General features: G+C 33.9%; 1 protein-coding gene across 2 annotated transcripts in view; it reads left to right on the top strand.

The window, feature by feature from the left end:
* Window positions 1-25,546, top strand: part of LOC123565614 (proprotein convertase subtilisin/kexin type 6-like) — a 152,617-nt gene that overhangs the window by 72,503 nt on the left and 54,568 nt on the right. The window contains exons 3-12 of one of the 2 annotated variants that reach the window (XM_053550423.1): window positions 4,529-4,657; window positions 7,676-7,749; window positions 8,696-8,784; window positions 9,179-9,357; window positions 13,298-13,507; window positions 14,273-14,373; window positions 15,371-15,474; window positions 15,926-16,040; window positions 23,120-23,394; window positions 23,998-24,072. The exons of the other annotated variant lie outside the window; for it this stretch is intronic. Coding sequence (XP_053406398.1) covers window positions 4,529-4,657; window positions 7,676-7,749; window positions 8,696-8,784; window positions 9,179-9,357; window positions 13,298-13,507; window positions 14,273-14,373; window positions 15,371-15,474; window positions 15,926-16,040; window positions 23,120-23,394; window positions 23,998-24,072 — 1,351 coding nt within the window. The remainder of the gene's footprint in view (window positions 1-4,528; window positions 4,658-7,675; window positions 7,750-8,695; window positions 8,785-9,178; window positions 9,358-13,297; window positions 13,508-14,272; window positions 14,374-15,370; window positions 15,475-15,925; window positions 16,041-23,119; window positions 23,395-23,997; window positions 24,073-25,546) is intronic. 2 annotated transcript variants of the gene reach the window in all.

Raw genomic sequence — 25,546 nt, 5'->3', positions numbered from 1 at the left:
TTAATTTAAATGTATACGAGCAGCATGAGGCCAATATTCGTGTTCGTGTGAGCTCTTATGTCTGATATCGATATCAGGCACACTTCCAGCTATAACTGGCACACTTACGGATGCGCAAAATATCCAGATCTTATGCGTCCACTGACAGGATGACAGGTATCTATCATACAAAAGAAAATATGGTAAATTAACATTATTTCACTAGCTTCTTCTTTTAGCGTGGATAAATAAGGCTAACAGAAAAAACTACTGACCAAGAATTCATACATTTATAACAAATGTTTTGAAGGAAAAACGTCAGTGTTATTAGACAACGTTGGCGTTCCCGCGCAGTACATGGACATTCAATGACGTCCAATATAAGAAAATAATTTTGTGTTCAATTTAACAGTTGATTGAAACATATGCAATAAAAAAGGTTATAAAATTGGGCTAGTGTTCCTTAAGGCGATATTGGCATACTAGACTTATATCGGTCCGAGGGCTTTCAATACCTCTCTTATCATGACAATATTGCTTTAAGGCACCCTAGCCATGTTGGAATGAGGTAAAATCAAACATAGCTTGCAGTTTACATCTAGTTTGTCAATATCTTTGGAAAATTTTACCTCTAATGGCTTTCACTGTTAATCTCGGATATCTGTATATTAAAAGTAATCCTTTGGACCAAACAAAACATTCTAAAGGGCTTTGTCGCTTTCTATGGTTTCACATTAGGGCATAAAGGAGTCAAATGAGTGCATTCACGAGTAGTTTAAACCGCTGTACAACTATGTTATTTCAATGCATCCCTTGATAAGGCTGAAACCTTAAATCATAAAGGTTTTATAATAAGATTAATAAAAATACTAACAAGAACTCCAGTAGCACTATAAGGGGTTGTCGCAGTGTAGAGGTCATTTCAAGATCTAAACAAAGTCGAAGGCAAAATTCAGTTTTAAGAAATTTGCACACCAAAACACACATTTCTTTTAATATTAATTATTGAAAAATGTTGCATCTTTTATTGCTTTACCTCCCACAAAAGTCTAGCATTTTCAATGGGTAAAAGGTGGTCACATGGTTACCGGAGGGGCAGTAGATTTTCATGCCGGGTTAGGCTATTTGAAATTAAATGGTAGATTAAACAAATTAAATAATGGGTTTTGTAATGACCCTCCCCAAGGATGTATTTGGGGTCAGTATGATAAATATGATTTATTGTAATGGCCTTACATATTTCAATGGAGGGTTACTACAAAACCAATAACTAATAATGTATTGATAATAGAATTACATTGCAAATTCGGGCAACACTACTTTTTGAATTTAATCTTTGCGCTGAGGATTAAGGGAAGCTTACTGTTTATATTACTCTTCTTAAAGATTGTATTTCTCGGTGGAAAGTGTATGTTAAGAAAACAACTACAATTGCAAAGGAAATGAAATGAACTGTTAATAAACGTCTGTTAAAACATTACATTTTGTAAAATGTCAAAATAATACTTTGCGCATATGCACTGATATTAAGGCAAAACTTGAAACAAATTTATTTGTTTCAAGTCCACCTTTCTTTTAGCAACAATAAAAAATGCTATTATGTGTTTTCGAACACAGTTCCAAAACTCTGAGGAAAAGTATCTAAACCGTATATCCGATTCCCGTGGTCAATTTCTTGTTTTGTGAAGTCGATTTTAAGAAATTTCTGCTAACAAACATATAAATAAAACTTATCAACAGTTCATGCATTATGAACATTTTATATTTGTTTGAAATTTTTATATGAGAATTAAAAACTGGCAAATGCAGATTCCTGTGGTATTTCAGAGTATTAGCAATTTCGTTCATTGTATAAGAATGTAGAAACAAATTTACTGTTAAATGTATAGGTAGATAATTATTACTCACATCAGCCTTTGATGAAACTATAGAATAATAAGCTATTAATAAAAATGTCCATGGTTTGCTTTAACATTTGTCGTGTAGTCATTGATGCGTCCTACGAGAAAAAAAGTTATATTTCTTTCATCAATATCGCCCAAAGTTTTGAAGTGAAAATTGTTGAAATCTGTGCGATTGATGAAAAAATTTTTAATCTTTCATGACAAATCTGTGCTCGAAGAAGTGAAACAGCAAGTATGTTTATTTCATTTTGTCCTAATGCTGAAGTATTAAATTGGTTATTTCTTTTAAAAATCAGCTTATAACCACGATTTTTGTTTCGTCACATATTCTATTTGACTGTTTGCATTTTTCAAAACGCCAGAAGCAACAAACGTTTCCGCAGAAATAAATTAAAATCAGTCGGTACCAATCTTATGATAAGACGTTTTGGTTCCAGACGGATTTACAATTCAGCTGAAAGAAGGAAACATCTAGAAAAAAACATAGAAATATATCAACCAGCATATTTCAAAAAGCAAAAAGAGGTTGATTAAAAAGTAAATAGTTAATAAGAATAAGAATTAGGCACATTCAATGCAATACTGCTACCTTCGATATTTTCATGACTACTGACATAGACATGTTTTACATAGACATATTTGTCAAGAAAAAGGCATACAATAATGCGTTGTTATGGTATTCAAGAGAGTTGTCATGCGTAAAACAAATTCAGGACAGGAAGAGAGTGAAAAAGAGAATCTGCATTTAAGACAAATGATATATTTTATTCTAAATCGTAAACAGTTAGCTGTTACACTTAAGGATGTCAATCTAAGACTCCGATTATTCATAGAATGTGACTGTCACGATTTTTCTAATATACAATATGTATACCTAAAGTTAATGCGCAAAGAAGTTAATTAAGCTCAAAGTTATAAAGATCATATTAATTAAATGCGATTTTCTTAAAAAAATATTCATTATATACGTTAATATCTATAAAACACTTTTTGAATTTAGGTAGTTGGTACAAGTAAAGATGTCAGGCTAAGACGATATCAACTTGTAGAGCCAGACTTAGATAGATTTTTTTTTCATTACTTACAAATGCTTCAGCTTAATGTGCAAAGCAGTCATTTTTTATCAAGCACATCATTTCCATGCAATATAATATAACACTGGAAGTTACTACATGTATATTTTCAAAACTTAACAACGATAGAATCATCATATACAAAGTTGTAACAGTGTTTCCTAGCGCTCAAACAGACCTGGAATTATTACAGCACAAATGTAAAACAATGTAACAGACTTGTCATTAATAGCATTTTATAGGGCCGTTTCTAAAAGGAATAATAGTACATGTACTAAATTAGGTAATCAGGTAGCACTTCCGGGCTAGATAATGGCGGAAAGAAAAAATCCTCATTTTTTCCCCAGCTAAAGTGGCATTTTCATGCTTTATGTAAGTCAGTACTTGTTTTGATTTCATTGTGGACCTATACTTGACATTTTGTTAGCATTTTCGAGGAGATTTTTTTTGCATTTATAGAAATTAAACAAACCTTATTACCCATGTGTTCATATCCACATTTTAGCTGTCAGTTTGGAAGATAGTGTTAACCTGTCAGACAAAACATCTCTCTTAGAAGATATATGACCCCTACTTTTCGTGGTGTTTATTTGGTGGTTTATAGGTCATTTTAGAACATAAGGCTAGTAATACTTGTTTTAAAATGGGCCTGTCTATGTGTTACAGTGTCAGAAGTTTGTTCGTTTTATATAGAACATATAGCATTATTTTACTACTGTATTGCATAAATTAATAATATTGAGAGTTTTGCTCTCAAAGACAGATTTAATCAAACCGAGTCTCTTATTATTTTGCTTTGTTGCGTTCTATGCTTTTACGAAACTCTTCGTTGATTTTATTGAAGTATCAAATTTAAAAAAATGATTAAATGCGCTCAGTTTACCTTAAATTGTCAGATGACGAAACAGTGCGTTTCGCCCATGAAAAACTAAAGTTTTCGAAGGATTGTGCCATATTGCAAAATGTTAGTGCGTATGACAATTTATTGTATTTTCTGTCGGAATAAAACTTTTGTCTCAAATGAAATTAATCTGCACGATGTTACCTGTTTAACTCTCAAACACATAACAATCCCCGAAATTTTGGAAGTTCATATTAAAAACGTAGCAATACTGTTAGCGATTAAAATGCACTTATTTTAACCTATGACCTTTTGCTGTGACTCTTCTCTTATATGACATTTTGAAGGCTTTACATTGGGCATGGATAACGGGAAATCATACAGAAATTTACCAAAGGTCACACATCTTTTCTGGATATATTAGATTAATTCATACAAAGACAATATGAATTTTTTATGTTTTCTTTTTTTTTATAAAATCTTAGTGCAATATATTAAGAATACAGTATCAATGCATTTGGATATATTCCGTTAACTAATAACCAGATATTATTTCTACACGAAATACCTTCTGTCCAAACTAAAGACTACCCGAAGCCAAAAAAACAGGGGACATTTTTTTATATATTGATCAGTGCCTGTGGTAAAAATACGTACATGTTTATACATCTTTTCTTTATAATCACTACCCTGTAGAACGATGTTATTTCATAAATCACATATGTTTCCAGCATCCGGATAGGAAACCAAACATGGGAGTGTACAATGCTTGGTGTAGAGGTTACACGGGTAAAGGCGTCACTTTGGGCTTCATTGACCATGGGATTGATCTGTCACAAACGGATTTACAACGTAACTATGTACGTATTTTCTTATATTGTATATCTATTATGCTATGCTCTTCCAAAATTGATACACCGCTGTTGTAAATGTAAGACAAAAACAGCGTACAATAAGCACGAATTATAAATGAATGCTTTCAAACCAAAGATATTCACAAACTGTTTTGTTATGATATCACAGTACAGTTTTTACTGATGTCCTGCCTTCTAAGAGGGAAAACATTAATAGACACATATAACTCATTGATTCCCTAAAATAGAACAAGTGAAAAAAAAACAGCCCTCGACCCCCCCCCCCCCCCCCCCCCCCCCCCCCCCCCAGCACGACATAAACGAAAATGTTGCAGGCTCGGTTTGATTGAGCCTGTTGGTGGACGGTAGTGAAAATTTAAGCTACCGTTCACGCCCTGTAGCCCCGAGCAGAACTCAACATTTACACATGTTCATAGTACCAGACACCCGCAGATGTATTCATACGTGGTGCACATGGAACCTTCAATGATACACAGAGTTCAATTCCATGAAAAGCGGTGTATGGTCCCTAGTTAAAATAAAACCACAAAAATATTACAACTACATTCTCAAGTCAACGCTAAATATACAAGTTATAAAGTTCTTGTCTCCTTTAAACTATACTTTTATGAAATTTATATACTTCTAGCTTGTAATTTTTACTTAATAATTACTCGATCTTAGCTTACGCTAAAAGTTAAAAAAAAATATGTGCGAGATTATTATAATAAGTAACATTGCTGATGACACAATGACCGTGTCACTTTGTGATACTTTTGATAACAGGTAAGAATGGAACTAGAATACTAGGATGCTTTGAGAAAAAATTTACTCCGTCAGCTTAAACCAACATTTGATAATGTCTTAATAAGTTGGGCCTCCGTGGCCGAGTGGTTGAGGTCGCTGACTTCAAATCACTTGCCCCTCACCGATGTGGGTTCGAGCCTCACTCGGGGCGTTGAATTCTTCATGTGAGGAAGCCATCCATCTGGCTTACGGAAGGTCGGTGGTTCTACCCAGGTGCCCGCTTGTGATGAAATAATGCACGGATGGGCACCTGGGGTCTTCCTCCACCATAAAAGCTGGAAAGTCGCCATATGACCTATTTAGTGTCGGTGCGACTTTAAATCCAACAAAAGAAAGCTGATATTACTTTGAAAAAAGTACAAATGATGACTTAAACATTAAAAAACAGTGCAAAGGCATGAACATACAACAAAAACGCATGACACAGTACGTTTAAGTTCTAGCAGAAGGTTTAAAGTCACTTTTCAAAATTATGTCTAGCAAGTAGATTTCGTTATAATTGTGATTAGATATAAGTTGACAATACCAGTAAAACAGTATGTCTTCTTTTAAAATAATCATATTTTACTAACACCACAGAATCCATATTTTCTTTTATTTAAAAAATATCTGCATAATTATTTATAAAAAGGAAACTGACAGACACAAACTATTTCGTAACAATGCAAAATATCAAACCGCTGACGGTATTCATGAAAATGATGATAAAATTTGACTTCTAATTCTGTGCTACAAAATATAACACCTAAAAGGTTATACAAATCCAAACATGTTTTACCTCTACCCCTATCCGGAATGGAAAAACAGGCACACTTGTCTCTTATGTTTCTTGCAAAAAAATCCAGAAGAAATATCAGCTGAGTTATTTCAATATATCTAACAATTAAGTATATGAATGTTTATCAAAATAGCTGTTTTAATGTGTATATAATGTATACACAGTAGATAAAGGTATAAGCCAGAAATAAGTAAACTGTTACGAGCTACAAATATTAAGAGCATACAAATTAATACATTCTGATGTTGTTTAAAATTGATAAAATGAAAATAATGACTTTTTGTATTACTTTAGCAAATAATTCACAAACGGTACTAGTATGTTGAAATTTATATGATTTGCTGATTCGCAGAAAGATGCCTATGAAAAATTGTGATGAAGACTTTTAACTAGGATAATTCCTAGGAGACGGCCAGCGGCCAGTCACTAGACTATGTTGGGTGGGTGTGGGGGGGGGGGGGGGGGTTGGGCCACATATTTTATGGCGTGCATATACATCAAAATTTAAGGTCCATAAGATCAAACAATTTTTAGCTCACCTGAGAAGTGCTCAAAGATGAGCTTTTGTAATTGCCCTGTGTCCGTCGTCGTCCGTCGTCCGTTCGTCCGTTGTCCGTCGTCAACAGTTTGACTGTTAACACTCTAGAGGTCACAATTTTAAATTAATCTTAATGACACTTGGTCAGAATGTTATTCTCAATAAAATCTTGGAAGAGTTTGATATTGGGTTATCAGGGGTCAAAAACTAGGTAACCAGGCCAAATCAAAGGAAAAGCTTGTCAACACTCTAGAGGCCAAATTTATGATTATATCGTAATGAATCTTTGTCAGAATATTAATCTTGATGATCTTTAGGTCAAGTATAAATCTCGGTCAGATGAGGTTTAAAACTATGTCACCAGGTCAAATCAAAGGAAAAGTTAGTTAACACTCTAGAGGCCATATTTATGTCCATACTGTAATGAAACTTAGTCAGAATGTTAATCTTGATCATCTTTAGACAAGTTCAAATCTGGGTCAGGTGGGGTTAAAAACTAGGTCACCAGGTCAAATCAAAAGAAGAGCTTGTTAACCATCTAGAAGCCACATTTATGACTGTATCTTCATGAAACTTGACAAGAATGTTAACCTTGATTATCTTTATGGCAAGTTTGAATCTAGGTCATGTAGAATAAGGTCTACTGACCTCCTTTTTTATTTTTTAAGATACAGCTTTGAAATTTGGATGACATGTACAGTTTTGCACACTGATCTTTAAACTGACTTCAGTGACCATGAATGTTACCTTCTGACCTACTTTCTTCAGGTAAGCGATACAGGGCCTTCAGGGCCCTCTTGTTAAACAAATGCGTTAATAAAGATGGAAATAATTTTACATTTTAGCAAACATTTGGAGACGAGTAACCGTATGCAACAATTGTGTATTCTTTTTCTGTTAGGTCCCAGAACTTGCTTATGATTATTTGGACGATGACGACGATCCATTGATGAACTACACAGCTGATGAATCAAGGTAACTGTCCTTGTAGCATGTTCATGACATGTAGAGAAAAATGCAACAACACTCACACACCTAGTATCTGCTTTTTCATGTAAACAAGAACCGTAAATGATTACTTCATAGATCAAAATACAATAATTCTAAAATTACACTTGTTTTAGATTACGCTGTTATCATTTGAAATTAGAACGTGGGAGATATAATGGAACTAACAGAGAAAATAGATGATGTAAATTGTGTGACCAAAATGTTATTGAAACTGAGTATCAGTTTATGTTGTGCTGTAAGAGATATGACCATTTAAGAAAAACATGTTCGGGTACCATTATCTGGCCTAGTATACAGAAATTTAATTATCTAATGTCGATGAGGAGTACAAGGAAAATGCTAAAAATAGCAAAATTGTCAAAGAATCTATGTCTTTAAGGAAAATACTACATTGAAAGTCTAATTGTTTCTTAATATCGTGCACTTGTGTTATGTGCATTGTTTAACCATGTTTTGTTTTTTTGTTTTGCGTCTGTTTTATAGTCTACTGTATTGTCTATATTACAGTGTATCTTTGCCATAATTTATTACGGATGTAAAATGCCAAAGGCAATATATATTGTCGATATGCAATAAATTTGAAACCTAGAATAAAATATGCCCGGATAATTGATATACAAAAATGTAAACTGTCGAGTTTAATAAGCAGGCTAAATGAAAAAGGACCATCATATAGAATAATCAATACATCGCTCTGCATGGTGCAAACAAATTATAAACAGTTCACGGGAAATTGATATACAACACCAAGTTTAATAGAAAGGTAGTTAAAATGAAACGGAGATCATGTAGAATAATTTCAAAATGCGTCACATTGCATTGAAATAACCAATTATGATCAATAACCAACGAAATTGTAATAAGTGAAACAGAAAATATGTTTGTTTAAGACAATCATTTTACTTTTCAGCCATGGAACAAACTGTGCTGGAATTGCTGCTGCAGAGAAAAGCAATAACCACTGTATTGTAGGCATTGCATACGAGGCAAAATTCACAAGTATAATATACATACATAATTTAGTTCTGTTTTTGTAAAAGTTAGATTTTGTAAACAGTTTTTGTTTTGCTAAAAATATATGTCCTTTGATAATGTTATCACCGATCTTGTTGTTATTTCTTGCTTTGTATTTCTTGTGGCAGAAAAAATTAAAATTTCGTAAATCAGATAAGGAGTGACTATCAATACTATATTATAGCGCTATAACTACATATCGTCAGGATATCTTTGTAAAACCAGCATTTTGACTATCGGCGTTCTCCTATCAACTTGTAGCTATAAAGAACTAGTTGTCTCTTCTTTAACAGATTCACTGTATGTCAAGTCTTTTGTTAAAGGTGTGTATGATATTTGCTATACAGGTATTCAGTAATGAATTATTATACTTGTTCAGATTTGAGAATACTCGATAATCATTTAGCAGCAACCTATTCGGATTATGCTCTTGCTTTCACCCATCGTCTAGACGACATTGATGTTTACAGCAATAGTTGGGGACAACTTGACAGATCATCTGGCTTTCCTGAAACCCTAACAGTCATAACAAATGCTTTCCGGGCTGGTGTGTACAACGTAAGTGTTACGATATTCAAAGTATGACCAAGAGATGTACCTAAGCCTTTATTTCCTGAGCAACAAAAAGGGTCCTATCTCCGAAATGACTGTGTGACAGTGTCTTAGTCTTAGACTACATAATATAGCTAACAAACTATGTTCAATGACATTAACGAAACCGCACAGTTGGTAAGACCTTTATATCACAGGTATGTAATTACCCTTAGTCTACCTTGTGTTAATGCGTCTTGGCCCAATGATTGGCAAATGATTTATATTTAACTTAAGGGATCATATTTAAACAAGTAGCATACATCTAATGATTCTTAGTTTAACCTCTAATACGCTCGAACGTCTGTACTTGACTAGTCGTTTGATGAAAATCCCTTCAGATGATATCTTTGAACTGCAACTTACCTGTCTGATAGCATATGCTTTGAACCAAATGTTTCTGATGTTTTCAAGAACAACTCGACTTAAGACAAGAAACGCGGCAATGCCACGAAACCAGGTTTTCAACACTTTTCATAAGAATAAACAAAAGTGCCAGAATGTCACAATATACGCCCGTCACAGCAAATTTCTTTACTCTAGCACCTGTATTTGCAGATGTAATATTAATTTTGTGGTTGTTTAGTAATCATTGTAATTCTTTTGTTTTTCTAAGTCCACAAAAAAACTCCTTACCAGGTAGAGATACCTTAAAATACACCTAAAATTAGAAAGTAACAACTATGTTGTACCACAGAAAAGTGGTCTTGGTTTTTCCAAACGGTCAATTATAAAAAAAGTTACAATATAAGTTATTTATAGTAACAACTAAGGGAAGTTAATCTTAAAAAAAAAAAATACAAAAATTTTTTTTTAAGCCCACACAGAAATCCTTACCAGGTAGAGATTGGTCAAAATACACCTAAAAAATGGATGTAACATGCATGTTGTACTACAGAAAAGTGGTCTCGATTTTTCCCTACGTCTAGTAATGAAAAAGTTACAATATAAGCTATTTATGGTAACAACAAAGAGAAGTAATTCTAAAGAAGGGAACTGCGCAAGACACTTCATCTCATGATGGTGTATAATTGTGCCAAGTTACATCAAAATCCCTCTATGCATGAAGAAGATATGCTCCGGACAAAGTTTTCATTCTTGTATCCTTTGACCTCTAAGTGTGACCTTGACCTTAGACCTAGGGACCTGGTTCTTGCGAATGACACTCCGTCTCATGATGGTGAACAATTGTACCAACTTTCATCAAAATCCCTCCATGCATGTAGAAGATATGCTAACCCTAACCCTAACCTAACCCTAACCCTATTTTTAGTAACAATGACCTTGACCTTGATCCCAGAAACCCCAAAATCAATCCCAAGCTACAACTTTATATAAGTTTTCTATACACCAAGTTTCATCATGATAGCTCATTCCTAAGTTAAGTTATTGACCGGAAACCCTTTTTCTATTTTAAGTAACAGTGACCTTGACCTTGACCCCAGAAACCCCAAAATCAATCCCAGCCTTTGTCTTGATATAAGCTACATACATACCAGGTTTTATTCAAATATCTTTACCGAAACAAAAGTTATTGACCGGAAACACCAGTTTGACGCCGCCGCCGCCACCGCCGCCCGCCCGCCCGACCGACATCTACCCCAATCTAATAACTCAGGTTTTCGTTGAAAACCTGGTTAATAAGAAGGAGACCCCAACACATATGACACATACTACAACCCCCGTGACCAAATCATTAAAATCAACACTTTTTAACACAAAACTCTGTTTCAAACCTATACACAAACAATAACAATGTTAATGAAAATAATCAAACCTATTATCTTACCATACAGTATTAAAAGTATTAAATAGAAGTAGACTCTGCAAGCATAAACCGAGCTGCAAAAATGCCTATGTTACCTTTGTCAAAGTATCGGTGGTATTTATTGCTTATTAATTATATTCTTCGATGTTCTTTCTTCCATTACTACTGACGATCTCATCGTTTTGTATGTTTGTATGTAAGCTTATTTATAGTCGGTACCCTCCAAGGGCGACTCATCCTAAAGACTTTTAGTAGTGTTAGTGACAGTGAAAGATTCAGAAGACGTTCCAATTCCAGAAGCTTCTCTGGTTCTTTAGCGTGCCAGATATAAAGCACCCATACAGGGGACTCTTATCCCAATGTTAGTTGAAGGAGCATGCAGCCAGAAACATTTGTGAATTAGTATTTGTTTTACCATCAATCTAAAATGAATATAGAACTGAAGTCATATGTATGATTATACTGTTTAATAACCAAGGATAACAAAGGAATTTAATGTCCAGTATACATTGCCGTACCCGTCGCTGTATTCTTGCAAAATATTGCAGTAGCATAGAATTGTAAAATTGATGAAAATACATTGCAAGTTAAATAGAAAATTAATGGGGAAACTCCAAAGATTACTAAACATGACAAAGTGAAAATGTTGCAGGTTCAGTTTGACGGAGCCTGCTCATGGACTGTAGCGAAAGAGCATGCTATCGTGCACGCGCGACAGTCCCGAGTTGAGCAGAACCCAACTTTTACAGATGTTACAAGTACCAAAATAAAATCAATTTTGAGAAATCAGTAGATGTGTTCATACAGCGGTGTACATGGAACCTTCAATGATACACTAGAGTACAATTACATGAAAAGCGGTGTATGTTCCCCAGTCAATATAATGAAATAGCCCCCTAAACGGGAAACAATGGGCAAAACTAAACGAGCTAAAATTTAGAGAGGAGTTCCAAGGGTATGGAGCCTGGACAAAATTATGATCACATTCAAAGGAAGGTTAAACAATACCCAAAACTATGAAAGCGGGAATAATGGGATCACTCAAGCCGTAATTCAATTCTTAAGCCGAAAAACTAAACGGTAGCACTAACACGACAAAAATGTCATGCTGAACGGTCTGAAATGGTCAAAATATAACAGCTTTGATTGAATGTAAAACAAGCAGGATTTCAGAAGTTTCAAAATGTTCGTTCCATATCAATCGATACATTCCCTTCGCTAGTATCAAGAGAAATACATCATTTTTTAGTAAGTGTACAAATTGAAGACTTAAGCGAATAGAATTTCATAAAGGGTTATGATTATGCTATTTTTGAAATGCCATAAAACGTTATTACTACGCAGTTTTTAAAATGTCACTAAGCGTTACGACTATGCAATTTTAAAATTTTAGAATGACACTAAGCGTTATGACTATGCAATTTTTAAAGGTGAAAAACATATGTAGATTTGAGATCGCCTAAATGATAATAGGAGAATTGCACGGGGAAAAGTAAATTAATAAAGGTAAAGTATAAAGCTTAATAAAATTGTATTCGCAAACATCTTCAAATGTTTGTATCTAACAATGAATCTTGGTATACTTCATAAACATTAAGCGGATATTCGCATATCATCAGTAGCCTTATGACCGATTATATCTAGCTGTCTGAACGGAAGTTTTATGGTTAGCTATTGTGCTTGCGCTGTGTCCGTCGTTAGGCATTAATGGTTTACCTTAAACGACTTCTTCTCATGACCCACGTGATGGATCTTCACTAAATTGCTTTTTAGCATCCATTTATGCATTTGACTCTAGCTTGTTAAAATGATCCAACTTAACCCTAGTGCTACAAAGAAAAAGAACCTTAAAGTTTAAACTACTTGGTGAATCATTTAATGCTACTTTTCATGAAACAGTGGGCCATGACCTAGGTTCATTCATACGGCAAGGTCTGGTGAGTGACTTAAGGCCATTATGGCCCTCTTGTGTCTGTTTTAGTTTTACCTCTTGTATTGACTTTAACAAGTATTTTTGATATGTGTCATACAGTGGTAATATCACTTTTGCTAGTTATCACATTATACAAGATTTAAAAGAAGGTCTTTGGTGGGGACATGACTCACCGTTAGTTAAAGCTCGAAAACCTATCATTTCAGGGACGCGGAGGTAAGGGTGTAATCTATACGTTCAGTTCTGGTAATGGGGGTGCACTGTATGACTGTAACCTTGATATATTTAACAGCAACATTTATACAATCGCTGTAAATAGTGTGGCTTACAACGGAAGTCCAGCAGACTATGCAGAGTCGTGCACAGCAATCATGACAAGCGCCTATGGGGGCTCGTCCGGTTCGGAGGGTGGAATTGTAAGTCAATATAGTTACATCGATTCTGATCGAGTTTTACTTGGATAAGATTTTGTACTATAGATTAAATTTGGTGTCTTTATAAAAGTTGATGAGGCATAAAAGGTGCGTTTTAACTCATATCATGTTTAATTCTACTTACTATACATAATTTATTTTTACTGTCGAAGACTGCTTCCTGGGCATCTGACCAGTACTTGGGTCTTTGCGTGCGATTGACTTTAAGTCCGCTGTCGCCCGGATTCAAACCTTAGAACTCCAAATAAGATTTCTGTGACACTGCGCCCCTTTCTAAAATTGATTTGCATCTTGTTAGATACCAAACGTTAAAATTCATGCGAAGTATTTCGTTTAATATATAATCTTTTATAATTTGAATGACAGCATTGTTTTCCTGGTTATATGTGATGTCAAAATAGAAATATTGAAAAACGCAATAATTTGGTTTTTATAAGCAATCCATAACCGGCAATATCTTAATAACGTTGTTTTTTTTTTTTGTAACATTTTCTGAGTTTTATTTTGCATTGTGTTTAATTCTGAAATACAAAATTATGCCAAAAAAAGGCATTTTCTCAATATGAAAGTTTTGCAAAGTATGAGTTACATATAATGCTAAGTCGAAACCTTCGCCTAAACTATGGGTATTTTAGAGTTTTGTAAGTGTTGCATTTCAAAAGAAAGCTATTAAGTTGGTTCGTAAATTATACAATGCACTGAAACGACGTTCTGAAATACGTGCATCTATGAAGGTTTTTCTTCTAGACAACAACGGACAGCAACAATGTCTGCACAACAACTTTTGCTGGCACATCTGCGGCATGTCCAATGGTTACTGGAATTATAGCACTGACCCTTCAGGTCAAGTATGTTAATATTTTTAATAAGTAATTTGACTGTAGGAGCAATTTTCGTTTATACAGGCGTGACGTTTGACTGTTTGACCCAACCGTTTGTTAAAAAAATGTTTTTTCTCAACCCCCACCCCAGCTCTCTTTAAATACAGGGCACTGCTATGCATATAATATATCAGTCATAAGATCTACAAGCCTTAGGGTTGTTATAGGAATGTTTTATAATTTTGGTGTGTCTGATCGTACAGAAACGGTTTTATTAGGTACATTTTTGTAAATAAAACTGTAAATTGCCGCCATTTTGGACACCCCACAAATTTTAAATATCACATTTGACTTTATTTTTCGATGGATCGATTCACAAATTTCATGGTTTGTTAGTAAGCATAAAAGCAATATTTGTTAGAAATAAATTCATGACATTTTGAAACTTCATGGGCCATAATTTAACATAGGAAAAATACATTTTAGGAATTGAAATAAACATTTGCATTCATTCAAAACGTTCCTACTGCAAAGCCTGGAGACATTGCGAAAATTGTGCAAGTTATCTATGAATTTTTAAAAGTAAAGTCGACGTTCACGTAAAGCCTTTTTACTTATTAGGTTGGTCAAACGGTAAATAATTATCATTAGTCTGCTGACATTGCACTGATAATGAGGAATCGCTGTATTTATGAGAGATAAATTAAGAAACATTTTTGTAGATAAATATTCGTGGCAATAATCGTGCAAACATTTATGCGATGTTCCGGATTTTTTACAAGATAGTTCAATTACCTTTATCAGAATCGTCCATGTTTTACTAAGAAAATTGTTGCAGAATCTATGGAACATATGTCTAAACAACCTTTAAAAACGGAAGAAATTCTTTGTATGAAATTACAATTTCCTCTGTAAGTATCAAACAAATACGTTCCCTCTGACTGTTATTGTTATTCCAATTCCATTATTTCAGTCAATGATTTCCCGTTTATCTTTTAAAAAATCTCACCCAAAAACATTTCAGCCCAGAACTGACATGGAGGGATATTCAACATCTTATTGTTGAAACAGCAACAACCTCCGGTCTGAAAGATGGATCGTTTGTAACCAACGGCAGTGGAAGAAACGGTCAGTTTTAAAACACGGTCAACCGTGAAGTCAGTAGTCCCACAATAGCCGTTCCGCACGAAATTTTGGCTATATCTTCTGCGCGTCTGTTGCATTGTAACATCCCAATTGCGCGCTAGCGCTGAATTTCAGTCGTGCCATGCAAAAACAATATTTTTTTAACTTTATGTTGTTTTTCGAGTGAGTAAATCGTCTCTGTTTGCAATGTCAATAAAATTTCACAAAGAAAATCATTAATTACACGCGCACGTGAATTTCGTGCGAAACGGCTATTATGGGACTATTGACTTCACGGTTGATCGATTTTTTTTTAATTTACCGGTACTTAAAGTGTTATGTGGTATGAAGAAAACAAGTCAAATTTATAAATTTAAGTTTTTTTATTAAAAAATATTGTAAATAAAGGCGTTTGAAAGTAGTAGCTAGTAAGCTTTTTTTATTTACTTTTCAGTGAGCCTGTTCTTTGGTTTTGGACTTATTAACGCAGACGCAATGGTTCATAAAGCTATGACATGGAAAACTGTTCCTAAGTTATGGTATAACACTGCACATAGTTTCGTGAATAGGTTTGTATATATCTTCTTAAGAATTTAGCAAAAAAGTATACTCGAGCGGTTATTCTTACTAGTCCGTTAGCTATATTGACAAATCCATAACATGGAAAATGTTCTAAAATGTTCAAAGTCGGAAAGACAAGAAATTATGTGAAATGCTTTATTTCTTTTTTATCACAAATAAAGTGTACAAAGTTAACATTTCGCTGTCTCTCTCTCTCTCTCTCTCTCTCTCTCTCTCTCTCTCTCTCTAAATGTTTATATGTTCATTGAAAGCTTGTATTTTTAAGAAATGTAAACAATGTAAATATATAACATAATATCCTCCATAGGGCATAAAACGTAAACATGATTTTTTTTCGTAACCTGAAATTCTGTTTCTTTTTAATGTGTCTAAAGTCAGCGCTTTACATGTGTACAAAATTACAAAATCAGACTTTCTTTTGTGTCACATTTTCAGGTACATTTGCTATGTTCAAGGGGATTGGGGATGGGGGCTGTCGAACCATCTTTTGCTATACAAAGTTTTTCAGTATAGAAACAAGTTCCATTACATTATTTAGACACATATCACTTTAAGGTGTTATCTCTTGAGTATCATATTATCGTTATGAACATTATTAGTTTTCCCAATTGCGCGGCCATCCACGACTTTTGCTACTATATCTTTCTCCAAGTCTCCAGTTACTTCCTTGGCGTGAATATCATTATCCATTATCCCTAACATTTTCCCTTTGAGCAAGAGCTAATAAACAAGTACTGTAAGGGGTACGACGTTATCCTCAAAAGCTTCCAAGTCATTTGGCATTTCCACAACAAATTCAGAGAGTTAAATTATTTCACAATTGCTGAAGATAAATAGATGGATGTTGGAATTAAACGGAAAGGATAGGATATGATAGGATATGTTGGAACAAGATGGATGGAAGGATGGATGGATTGATGCACGTGCGGACGCACGGACGACGGACGCACGGACATATTTCCTTATTAGTTTCTGCTAGATAGGTTGGTAGGTAGATAGGTGGATGGATGGGTACTTGTGGATGCATGAACGGATGGATGGATGTCATGCATACTAAAGTAAAAAAGTAAACACACACAATAGTGAAAGCGAACAAAAACACACACATTTAAATTAACGAACAGGCAATAGAAATCGTTGTAATTTGAAATGATATTCCTTATTTGTAATATATTTTTAAAACATATATGAAAACCGATTATCATACACATGCAAGAATTACTATTCTCACAGAATGTTATATGGTTGTATAGCATACTTATGCGGAAAGGCTTAGATACATGTATTATAACAATAATATAATAAACATTGCATATACGAAACTTTAGTTACATAACATCAAGTACAGCATATATTTTAGATCACTGTTAAAAACTGATCATCAACTTAAATCAAGTGTGTCATTTAAAGTCATGTTATTCTAATTAGATGTTAAGTACTGTTTAATATTTCAAACTTTATATAGACTTTAAAACATTTTCATGATGTCACTCCTTTGCACTAGCAGTACTGTAATTTTAATATTTGACTGCTTTCAATGGGACTCAGTACAGTATTTTCCACGTAGAGTCCAATATTCATTTAATATTGGACTATTTATTTGATATTGGACTGCATAATGAAAACAGTTAATACACACACTCAATTTACTCTAGTAGTCCAAAATTTAGCAATTATAGTTGAATTCCATAGAAAAAATACTGTAACCGACTGAAAGCAGTCCAATATTATAACACAGTACTGATAATAAAAAGAAAATTAATATTAAAACTAAAGTTTATGTATAGATGCCTAATAAATATAGAAGTAATCGCAAAATGTTTAAAATAACATTATACATTTTTAGCATGGGTCGGTGTAGTCATATCCCCAAATGACTCCTTCCTATGGCAACAGTAGCCTTTGAAAAATATTGTTTACGTTTCCAGTTATAAAAATTGTGCAAGAATTTTATTCCTCTCTGCTTAAAAACCAGTTTTATAAGACCAATGATGATAGTTCTTTGAGGCTGTACTGTAGTAAATTCCTTGACTTCGAGACCAGGGAGGGCCTACTAGCCATACAGTCCCAAGTATTCTAAACACTGCGAAAAATATGTGCATATACGGGAGTATACGGTCCCGTATATGTCTAATATACGAATATCATATAAAAGGTATCTTTCCTGAAAGTATGATCAAAACCTACGTCTTAAACATACTTTTGGACATTGACAATCCCTAACTTTGAATACTGACATAAACTGTTAAAACGTATTTATGCTAAGTTAGAATGAACGGATCCATGTGAGAAAAACATGAATGTCCAATTAAAGAATACGGGATTCCCGTATATGGAGTGTTCCATATACGGGAAAAATGTTTCCGTATACGCCCGTATATTAGGAGTGTACGAAATGCGTATACTCCCGTATACGGAACCATTTTCCGCAGTGAAATTAAACGAAACGGTTATGTGCTGCTTGCATTAACTAAAACAAATCAACCATAATAATTCGGTACAGTGTTTGTTTTGCGTTTCACAACCTTTTTAACAGTATTTCAGTTACAAAAATAATAGGTATAATTTATGAAAGTTGAATGAATAATTGCATTATCATACATAGTCCATTTTTTGTTTTGTCACAATCCATATTTTCCGAATTTATCTGTACATCTATACATAGGAAAAATCTAAACCAATGCTTACACGAATCTGAATGTTTATGTAAACTTCTGCAATTTTTTTTGATGTGGGTATTGAAAGGAATTTTTAGCATTAACCAGAAGAGTTTACAGTTATGTTCAGATTTCATGTTTAATTGATTATAACATTCAAGCAAAATACTGCGGAAAAAGTGAAACACATTGTGGGTTTCCTATGAAATGTCGGACAAATTCTAAATATACCATTCAAAACGATAAAATTTATTAATTTCAGTGACTATTCTAGATCCTTTCAACACATTTCATCCAATACCCTAAATTTTCTATTGAAAACCTTGGCGGTATCCGTATTGAAAAAAAAACTGTAAAAATGGTATTCCTTTCAAAATATAAATGTTTATACGTATAACAAATTACCTTCCGTTTTGTGTTCGAAGGCAGTGCGAAGCATTTGCAAACATTCCTTCAGTCTGTGAGACTGCCTATTTGAAAATAAAATAAAATGCAAATAAGGTGCACCGGTCTTAATCGCAAGTGCTTGCATGAAACTTAGTTTTGTCGCAATGGTTTTGAATTTTGTACTCGTACATTCTATTTCATTTTATGCTTTCGGATGAAATACTGAGATTTAAGTGAAAAAAAAATCTAATAATTTCAAAGTGAATGAAATCAAGTATATTTTTCAGTACTCCAGTTGGGACTACATTAAATATATTTCTCCTTAGGGTGCCTCAGTGTCTGTTCTGTAAGTCTTCTTGCACTAAATTTGAAGATTTTCGGGCAAATTCATGTAGAACCCAGCAAAAAATGTCATTGAACTAATAAATCAAAACAGGCAGGTAAACAAATAACCCATGTTCTCTTTAAGTGCACATTTCGGCAGCAGTCAAGTTCCCCAGCCGTCCGATTCTAAATACCACTACGGTTTCAATGAAACATTATACGGATCCGCTGTATCCTTTTAAATTTTAACACCAAGAAATTGTTTCCTTAAATAATAATAATAATAGTAAAAAAAGCACTCTACCCTTTCCATTATTTAAAATATATATCTAGTATTCGTTTTCGAAATGTCCCAAAATTTCTTTCCTCGCGCCGCCACTTGTGAGAATACACCTTTCGAAGTAAATTGCTTATTCCGTAACTAAAATCATCACGAGAATTCCGGGCAAACGAACGTCCAGTATTACGAAGGAAAACTCAATCGTGCATTATGAGAAAAGCGTGAGTAAAATGGTCATGAGGAGCCACAGAGTATTTCATAATCATATAGCAACTGTTATGAAATGAAGTAAAGTGAATCAAAACCGAAATAATTTATGAATATTTTACGCCAATGTTTTATACGTACTTCTTTATTTGTTATGTCATAAAAACAATGTTTTCAGTAAGCTGACGCGCTTCGGACAGTCCAGTATTTGACATTTGAGGCTTATATCCTATACATATATAAATGTATGAAGATTCCTCGATGTAAAATTAAAAAAGTGAAATCTCCACAGGTCGCCTTAAAGTATCTTAATGTTAGTACTTTTGTTAAATGATGTGTGTATCTCCATTGTACTTTAAAACAATATTCTCCGTACGCCACACATAGTCAATGAGGTAAAACCTTAGTGCATTTTCACAGTTCTACAGTAGAGCAAGTAATCAAGACAAAGCTGACAAAAGCGCCATATAGTACTGGAAGAAACTCCCCTTGCAGACTAAGAAAGGCATGCAAACATTTACCGTTCAATAAACAATTTGACCAGAATAAAAGTTTGTATAACCTCCTTTTCTCTTACTCCTGTTTTCCATGTCAAAACACTTGGAAATTACCAAAAGCATGTATGAAGTGACTTAAAAAGTAAAAGGTTAAGAATAGGTTTCCCGGAAATACAGATCACAACAAACAAATTCAGAGCTACACATCCAAGGTAAATCCGCTACAGACAAAAAGCTGTAGTAGAAAGATATAGAAGACGGTGTTGGTTCAGAAACAAACAAGTATGTTTTATTTCAATCTAACTAAAGTACTTGATCTTCTAAATGAAGATCTGATGATGACCCATTCGCATTCCTCTTTCTGTATATTTGGATTTCCGAAATTGCTATTTTCATTTCGCAAATCTATTGTTATTTGAACCAATCAGACGACTCGTGTCAGCAAGCATTTGGCTGAACCATCAAAATAGCGTCGAATGTCAAATGGTAAAAAAATTTACAATCAGTCCGGGGCTCGAACCCGGGATCCCTCGCTTACAGGGCGAGTGCCCTACCGACTGTGCTAACCGGCTCTCTGAGACCTTACATGACCAAGTCCGTACCGTGACATATGATTTCTCTCAAAACACGAGGGCTATAGTCGCGATTAGGTCGTCATAAGAATTCTAAATATGAAAAACCCAGGCTAAATAAAGATTTTTAAAACTTATACTTTCACATTCAAAATGCTGTAAGCAAGGCTCTGATTGGCTTGCGGAAGCGTAGTCAGAACGAGGCTATCAATAGCACGTCTTTGTATCCTAAGCGTAGCCTATGGAGATATACTTTAGTCAGATTGATTGTATTTTAATTAAAGTTACAAACATGGGGATCTCTAGCCAATATATGGTGTGTATCTAACATCACTGATAGTAAAAAAGAGAGGAGGACCTAAAAATTGGGAGCGAGGAACGGAGAATAAGGAAGTAACACCACCAACATTCAAGATAATATACATAACATATAATAAGAAACGAACAAAACAAAAACATGCTGAAAATAGGGGCACCGCCTTGGAACGATCAGTTGCCTGTATAAAGGAAGCTGGGGTTTAAACGATTTTTAAACGCTATTTTCAACAAGTTAGACAGTGTGCATAAAATAAAATAAAAATGTGGAAAACCACAGTCGTTCAACATGACATAATCGAAAATGTTGCAGACTCGGTTTGATTGAGCATGTTCCTGGACGGAAGTACACTCTACCATTAGTGACAAAATACCAGAAACATATAAATATGGTCAATAAGGTATAGGTACACTAATGTATATCATGTTAACCGAGTATGGGGTAATTATCAGGCATGTACATGTAACCAAGGATATTACTAGGATTTTACTATTATTTTCTCTTGATAAAAAATTCTTCTTTTATAATATTTATCGCTCTAGTTTGTAAAAATTCAAGACATTGTAGGCCGATCACTGCCAAATCAAATGTAAGCCTCCACACGTTTAATCACTAGTTGTCAATATATAATTAGTAATCATTCTTCCTTTTCTCGTGCCCTTTCTCAATAGCATCGTGTTTTCGTTTAATCTACCTCGTTTCTGTATGTATGTGTAGCATTTTATCGAAATCGGCATGTTCTGTTGCATGCTACATAAAACTCGCGGCGTAAGATATTTATGTCTCGGAAAGTGACATTGAAAGAACTGGATAGGAGTAATTTCAGCGGGTTGTATTTAACGAACTGTAGTTTTCACATAATAAGATAACACCCCTTTTTCTCTCTGATTTTTCTACAGTAGCGATACAGTTCTTGCTGGGAAAATAAATCTCTGAAAATCTAAAGCCGTTATAAAGTGAGTGGATTTTATATGAAACAAAGAACAGTCGGATTTAGTGGTGTTCTGTCTATAAGGGGCACCACATGCTTTTTTTGTCTGTTTTACTAAACTCTCCGAAAATCAATGAAAGAGCCATTAAACTATTTTTTATGATGTCAGTGATAACAAATTGCTAAAAATCGTAAATTTCTTGTTTATTTTTTGTTGTTTTTTTTTGTTTTGTGTTTGTTTTGCTTTGGAATTTAGACTCAAATTTCAACCAGGTGGTCCTATTTTGGTCGATTTTAGGATCTGGTAAGTGTCTTTTCTAACATTTTAGCACTAAATTGTCTCAATGTTACTGAAGTTAGCATGTTTTGATTAAAAATAACAAGTATCTTAAGGATTAAATGAATCTTGAATCAAAAGTGCATGAATAATGTAATAAACTTTGCGATATTGCTTGCTAAAGGGCCAAATTTTGTTACTTTTGAATGGGAATGACATGCAATAAATGCTCATTTCTCTATATTTTCTCAAGTATTTTGCAACGAAACTAAGCAGATCCTTGTGACATAGGTGTGTCTTAAAAATGGATACTATTTCTTGAAAAAATAACTTGCCATTCTTTCCCCAAATTTGCTACATGCAGTCTAGCAAGATTTTTCACTAAATTTCATGATCTTATTTTCTTGGACATTTTAATATAGCTTTATAGCATATATTTGCAAACATCGCCCGGTATTCGGAATTAAGGCGTATTCGGTTTTCATGGGTCAAATATATGACCGGAGGGACACATGGGTTTGACGGGGACCGATTTGGATTAAACCTTTACCTATGTTTCTCTGTAAATGTTTATATAGACAAAGTAAACATATAAATGTGCCTTGTTTCTGATTCCAGACAAAGTTATATATACAATATTTGGAGTACCAGTATATTCCGATCCAATATATCACACACTGAAAAAGTTAGGGTTTGGATTAAGTTTCGAGCATCTAATTCTGCTTCCGTTAACTTCAACCTCCTCTCTCCTTCCGGCACTGTAAACAGACTACTCAGAGGACAAATTTATGGCTCCAGTCGCAACACAACATGGACATCCGTAACAGTACATTGTTGGGGAGAAAATCCAAATGGAAACTGGACATTAAGTATGGCGAGCCGGGGGGTATATGGTATGACTTTTTATTAATCCTGTATTATACTGTCTCCTTCTTATGAATAGTTATACTAGCATGGTGTTCAATTGCAAGACTTTTCGAACCATTCAACTTTTTGTAAGTGGAAGAAACTAAGAGCTTTTTGTGCAGGGAATATAAATATATTCTTTGCCTCATGCTACCCTATCCTTTATTTAGAGTCGATCCTAAATGCATACAGTTTTGAAATATTATGTGTAATTTCGAAGAAAAGATTTTGAAACATTTATTTATAAGCAAATGAAATAAAATAGATATGGTTAGTAAACATGCTTAGCTAAAAGCGATACAAACTTAAATACTACTGTTGTTATTATATGCGGTTTTGGAAGGCTTTCGGTTTATGCATTAATTATTATTGAATACATTATTCACAACTGTAACAGCATTCGTCATTTTACAGTAAGCACCCATTCCAATGCCCAGAACCAGTCAGTGATACCCTATGAAAACAATCTCAGATTAAGATCAGAACATCTTAATCACGGCCTTTATTATCAACCTTTTACATAAACATTCCACATACAAAGCAGTAAGAAACGTATTGACCAAGAGATGTCTTTTACATTGTTATTTCAGCTGTTCATTATCTGTACGAATGGAAGCTATATGTTTACGGAACACTATCGGATCCGCTGCAAGATAAACAAAAAGGTATACGTTTAACGGTCACTTAATTTGATGACTTAAAGAGACATTTAAACAAAGCTTTGAGAAGTCTGGTTGCGATGCATTTTGTAGATTTATTTTCTGTTTTGTGTGGGTCTCAGTATCAATCGTTATTATAAACAGGTGGTGTGAACACCTAAATTTACATAATATCTTTTGAAAATTTAATGTAACTTGCAATTTTAAGAAACTTTTCAGAGGATCATTAATTATTCTCAAGACCTGAAAAAAGCAACAAGTAGTTTGTATGTAAAATAGAACATGAAATAGAATCTCAGTAAAATGTCTTCATTCACCACGACAACCTATCAACTCTACACCGCCTTAAATGAATCAAGAATTAAAGTTGTCTGAATGATCAGGTAGAATGCACCGATATAACCATGAACTGGACTACCTATCATTGCTAAATCTTACATAATTTAAACGGTAGGTCTTTGTATTGTGTACTAAATACTGCACACTATATCAAAGCGACTTAAATGCAAACTTCCGTTACATTTATTCATTTCTAATAGCTCTGTCTCCATTATTGATAGACTGAAGGATAATCCATGCCTCAGATTTCTGCTTGATTCGTGTTTGTGACTCAGATGCAATATTGTCTCACGGATGTGTTTAAACATGTTAAATGCTTCACATTATCGCTTATGACTCTGAATTCCAGTTGGTGAATAAAAGATTACCCTAAAAGACTTCTTTATTTCACTTTTCAAAGATCTCAATGTAACATTAACAAGTAACAACTGGTATAAGATTTAGTAAGTGCTCTTGTCCAACAGCCCTGGTCACAACCCACACACAACCTTTTTTTCTTGATTTTTTTCTTTATTTATAACAAACCAACCATAAATATCTATTATCATGCAAAACTGTATTTCTTCCCCCGCCTCGACGTTCCAGATTTCTTACTTAATTGTGCTATCTTTTTAAATGTAATGAAATTATTTGCTTCATAGCAACATTCATAACTTTTTGCCGGATATATTTCTTTTAGTGAATAGGTTATAGGAAAAAGATGTTTCCTTTTGTGAAGAAAGCACCAAACTTTGTATGTAACTATTTTGAAGTATGCTGAATTTAAAAAAGGAGGAGACACGCAGTTCGCTAACCTCATTTAGCTTAAAATGAGGCCCCAAAAAGGGGCCTATATTTTATCTATTTTAATCATATATTTTTGAAAGCAATGTCCAAAAGGTTAATTTAAAACCAAACTAAGTAACTATTATTGACATAATATCTATTTAGTTACATTTGATACACATTTGATATATAGAACACTAACAAATGACTTAGATGAGGCCCTAAAAGGGGGAAAATTGTTTAAAAATGACTTTATTTTTTTAAGTGTGAATATTATATCACTCAGGTAAACAAAACTAATTTTAGTATTTAATTATATCAAAATATTATTTAAACAGTCTTTACATTTTGAGGTTCATTAAGGGTATTTTATAAA

Source organism: Mercenaria mercenaria, chromosome 1 (assembly GCF_021730395.1).
Source record: "Mercenaria mercenaria strain notata chromosome 1, MADL_Memer_1, whole genome shotgun sequence".
NCBI lineage: Eukaryota > Metazoa > Mollusca > Bivalvia > Venerida > Veneridae > Mercenaria > Mercenaria mercenaria.
The sequence above is the reverse complement of the archived record's forward strand: the minus strand, read 5'-3'. Positions and strand labels throughout refer to the sequence as shown.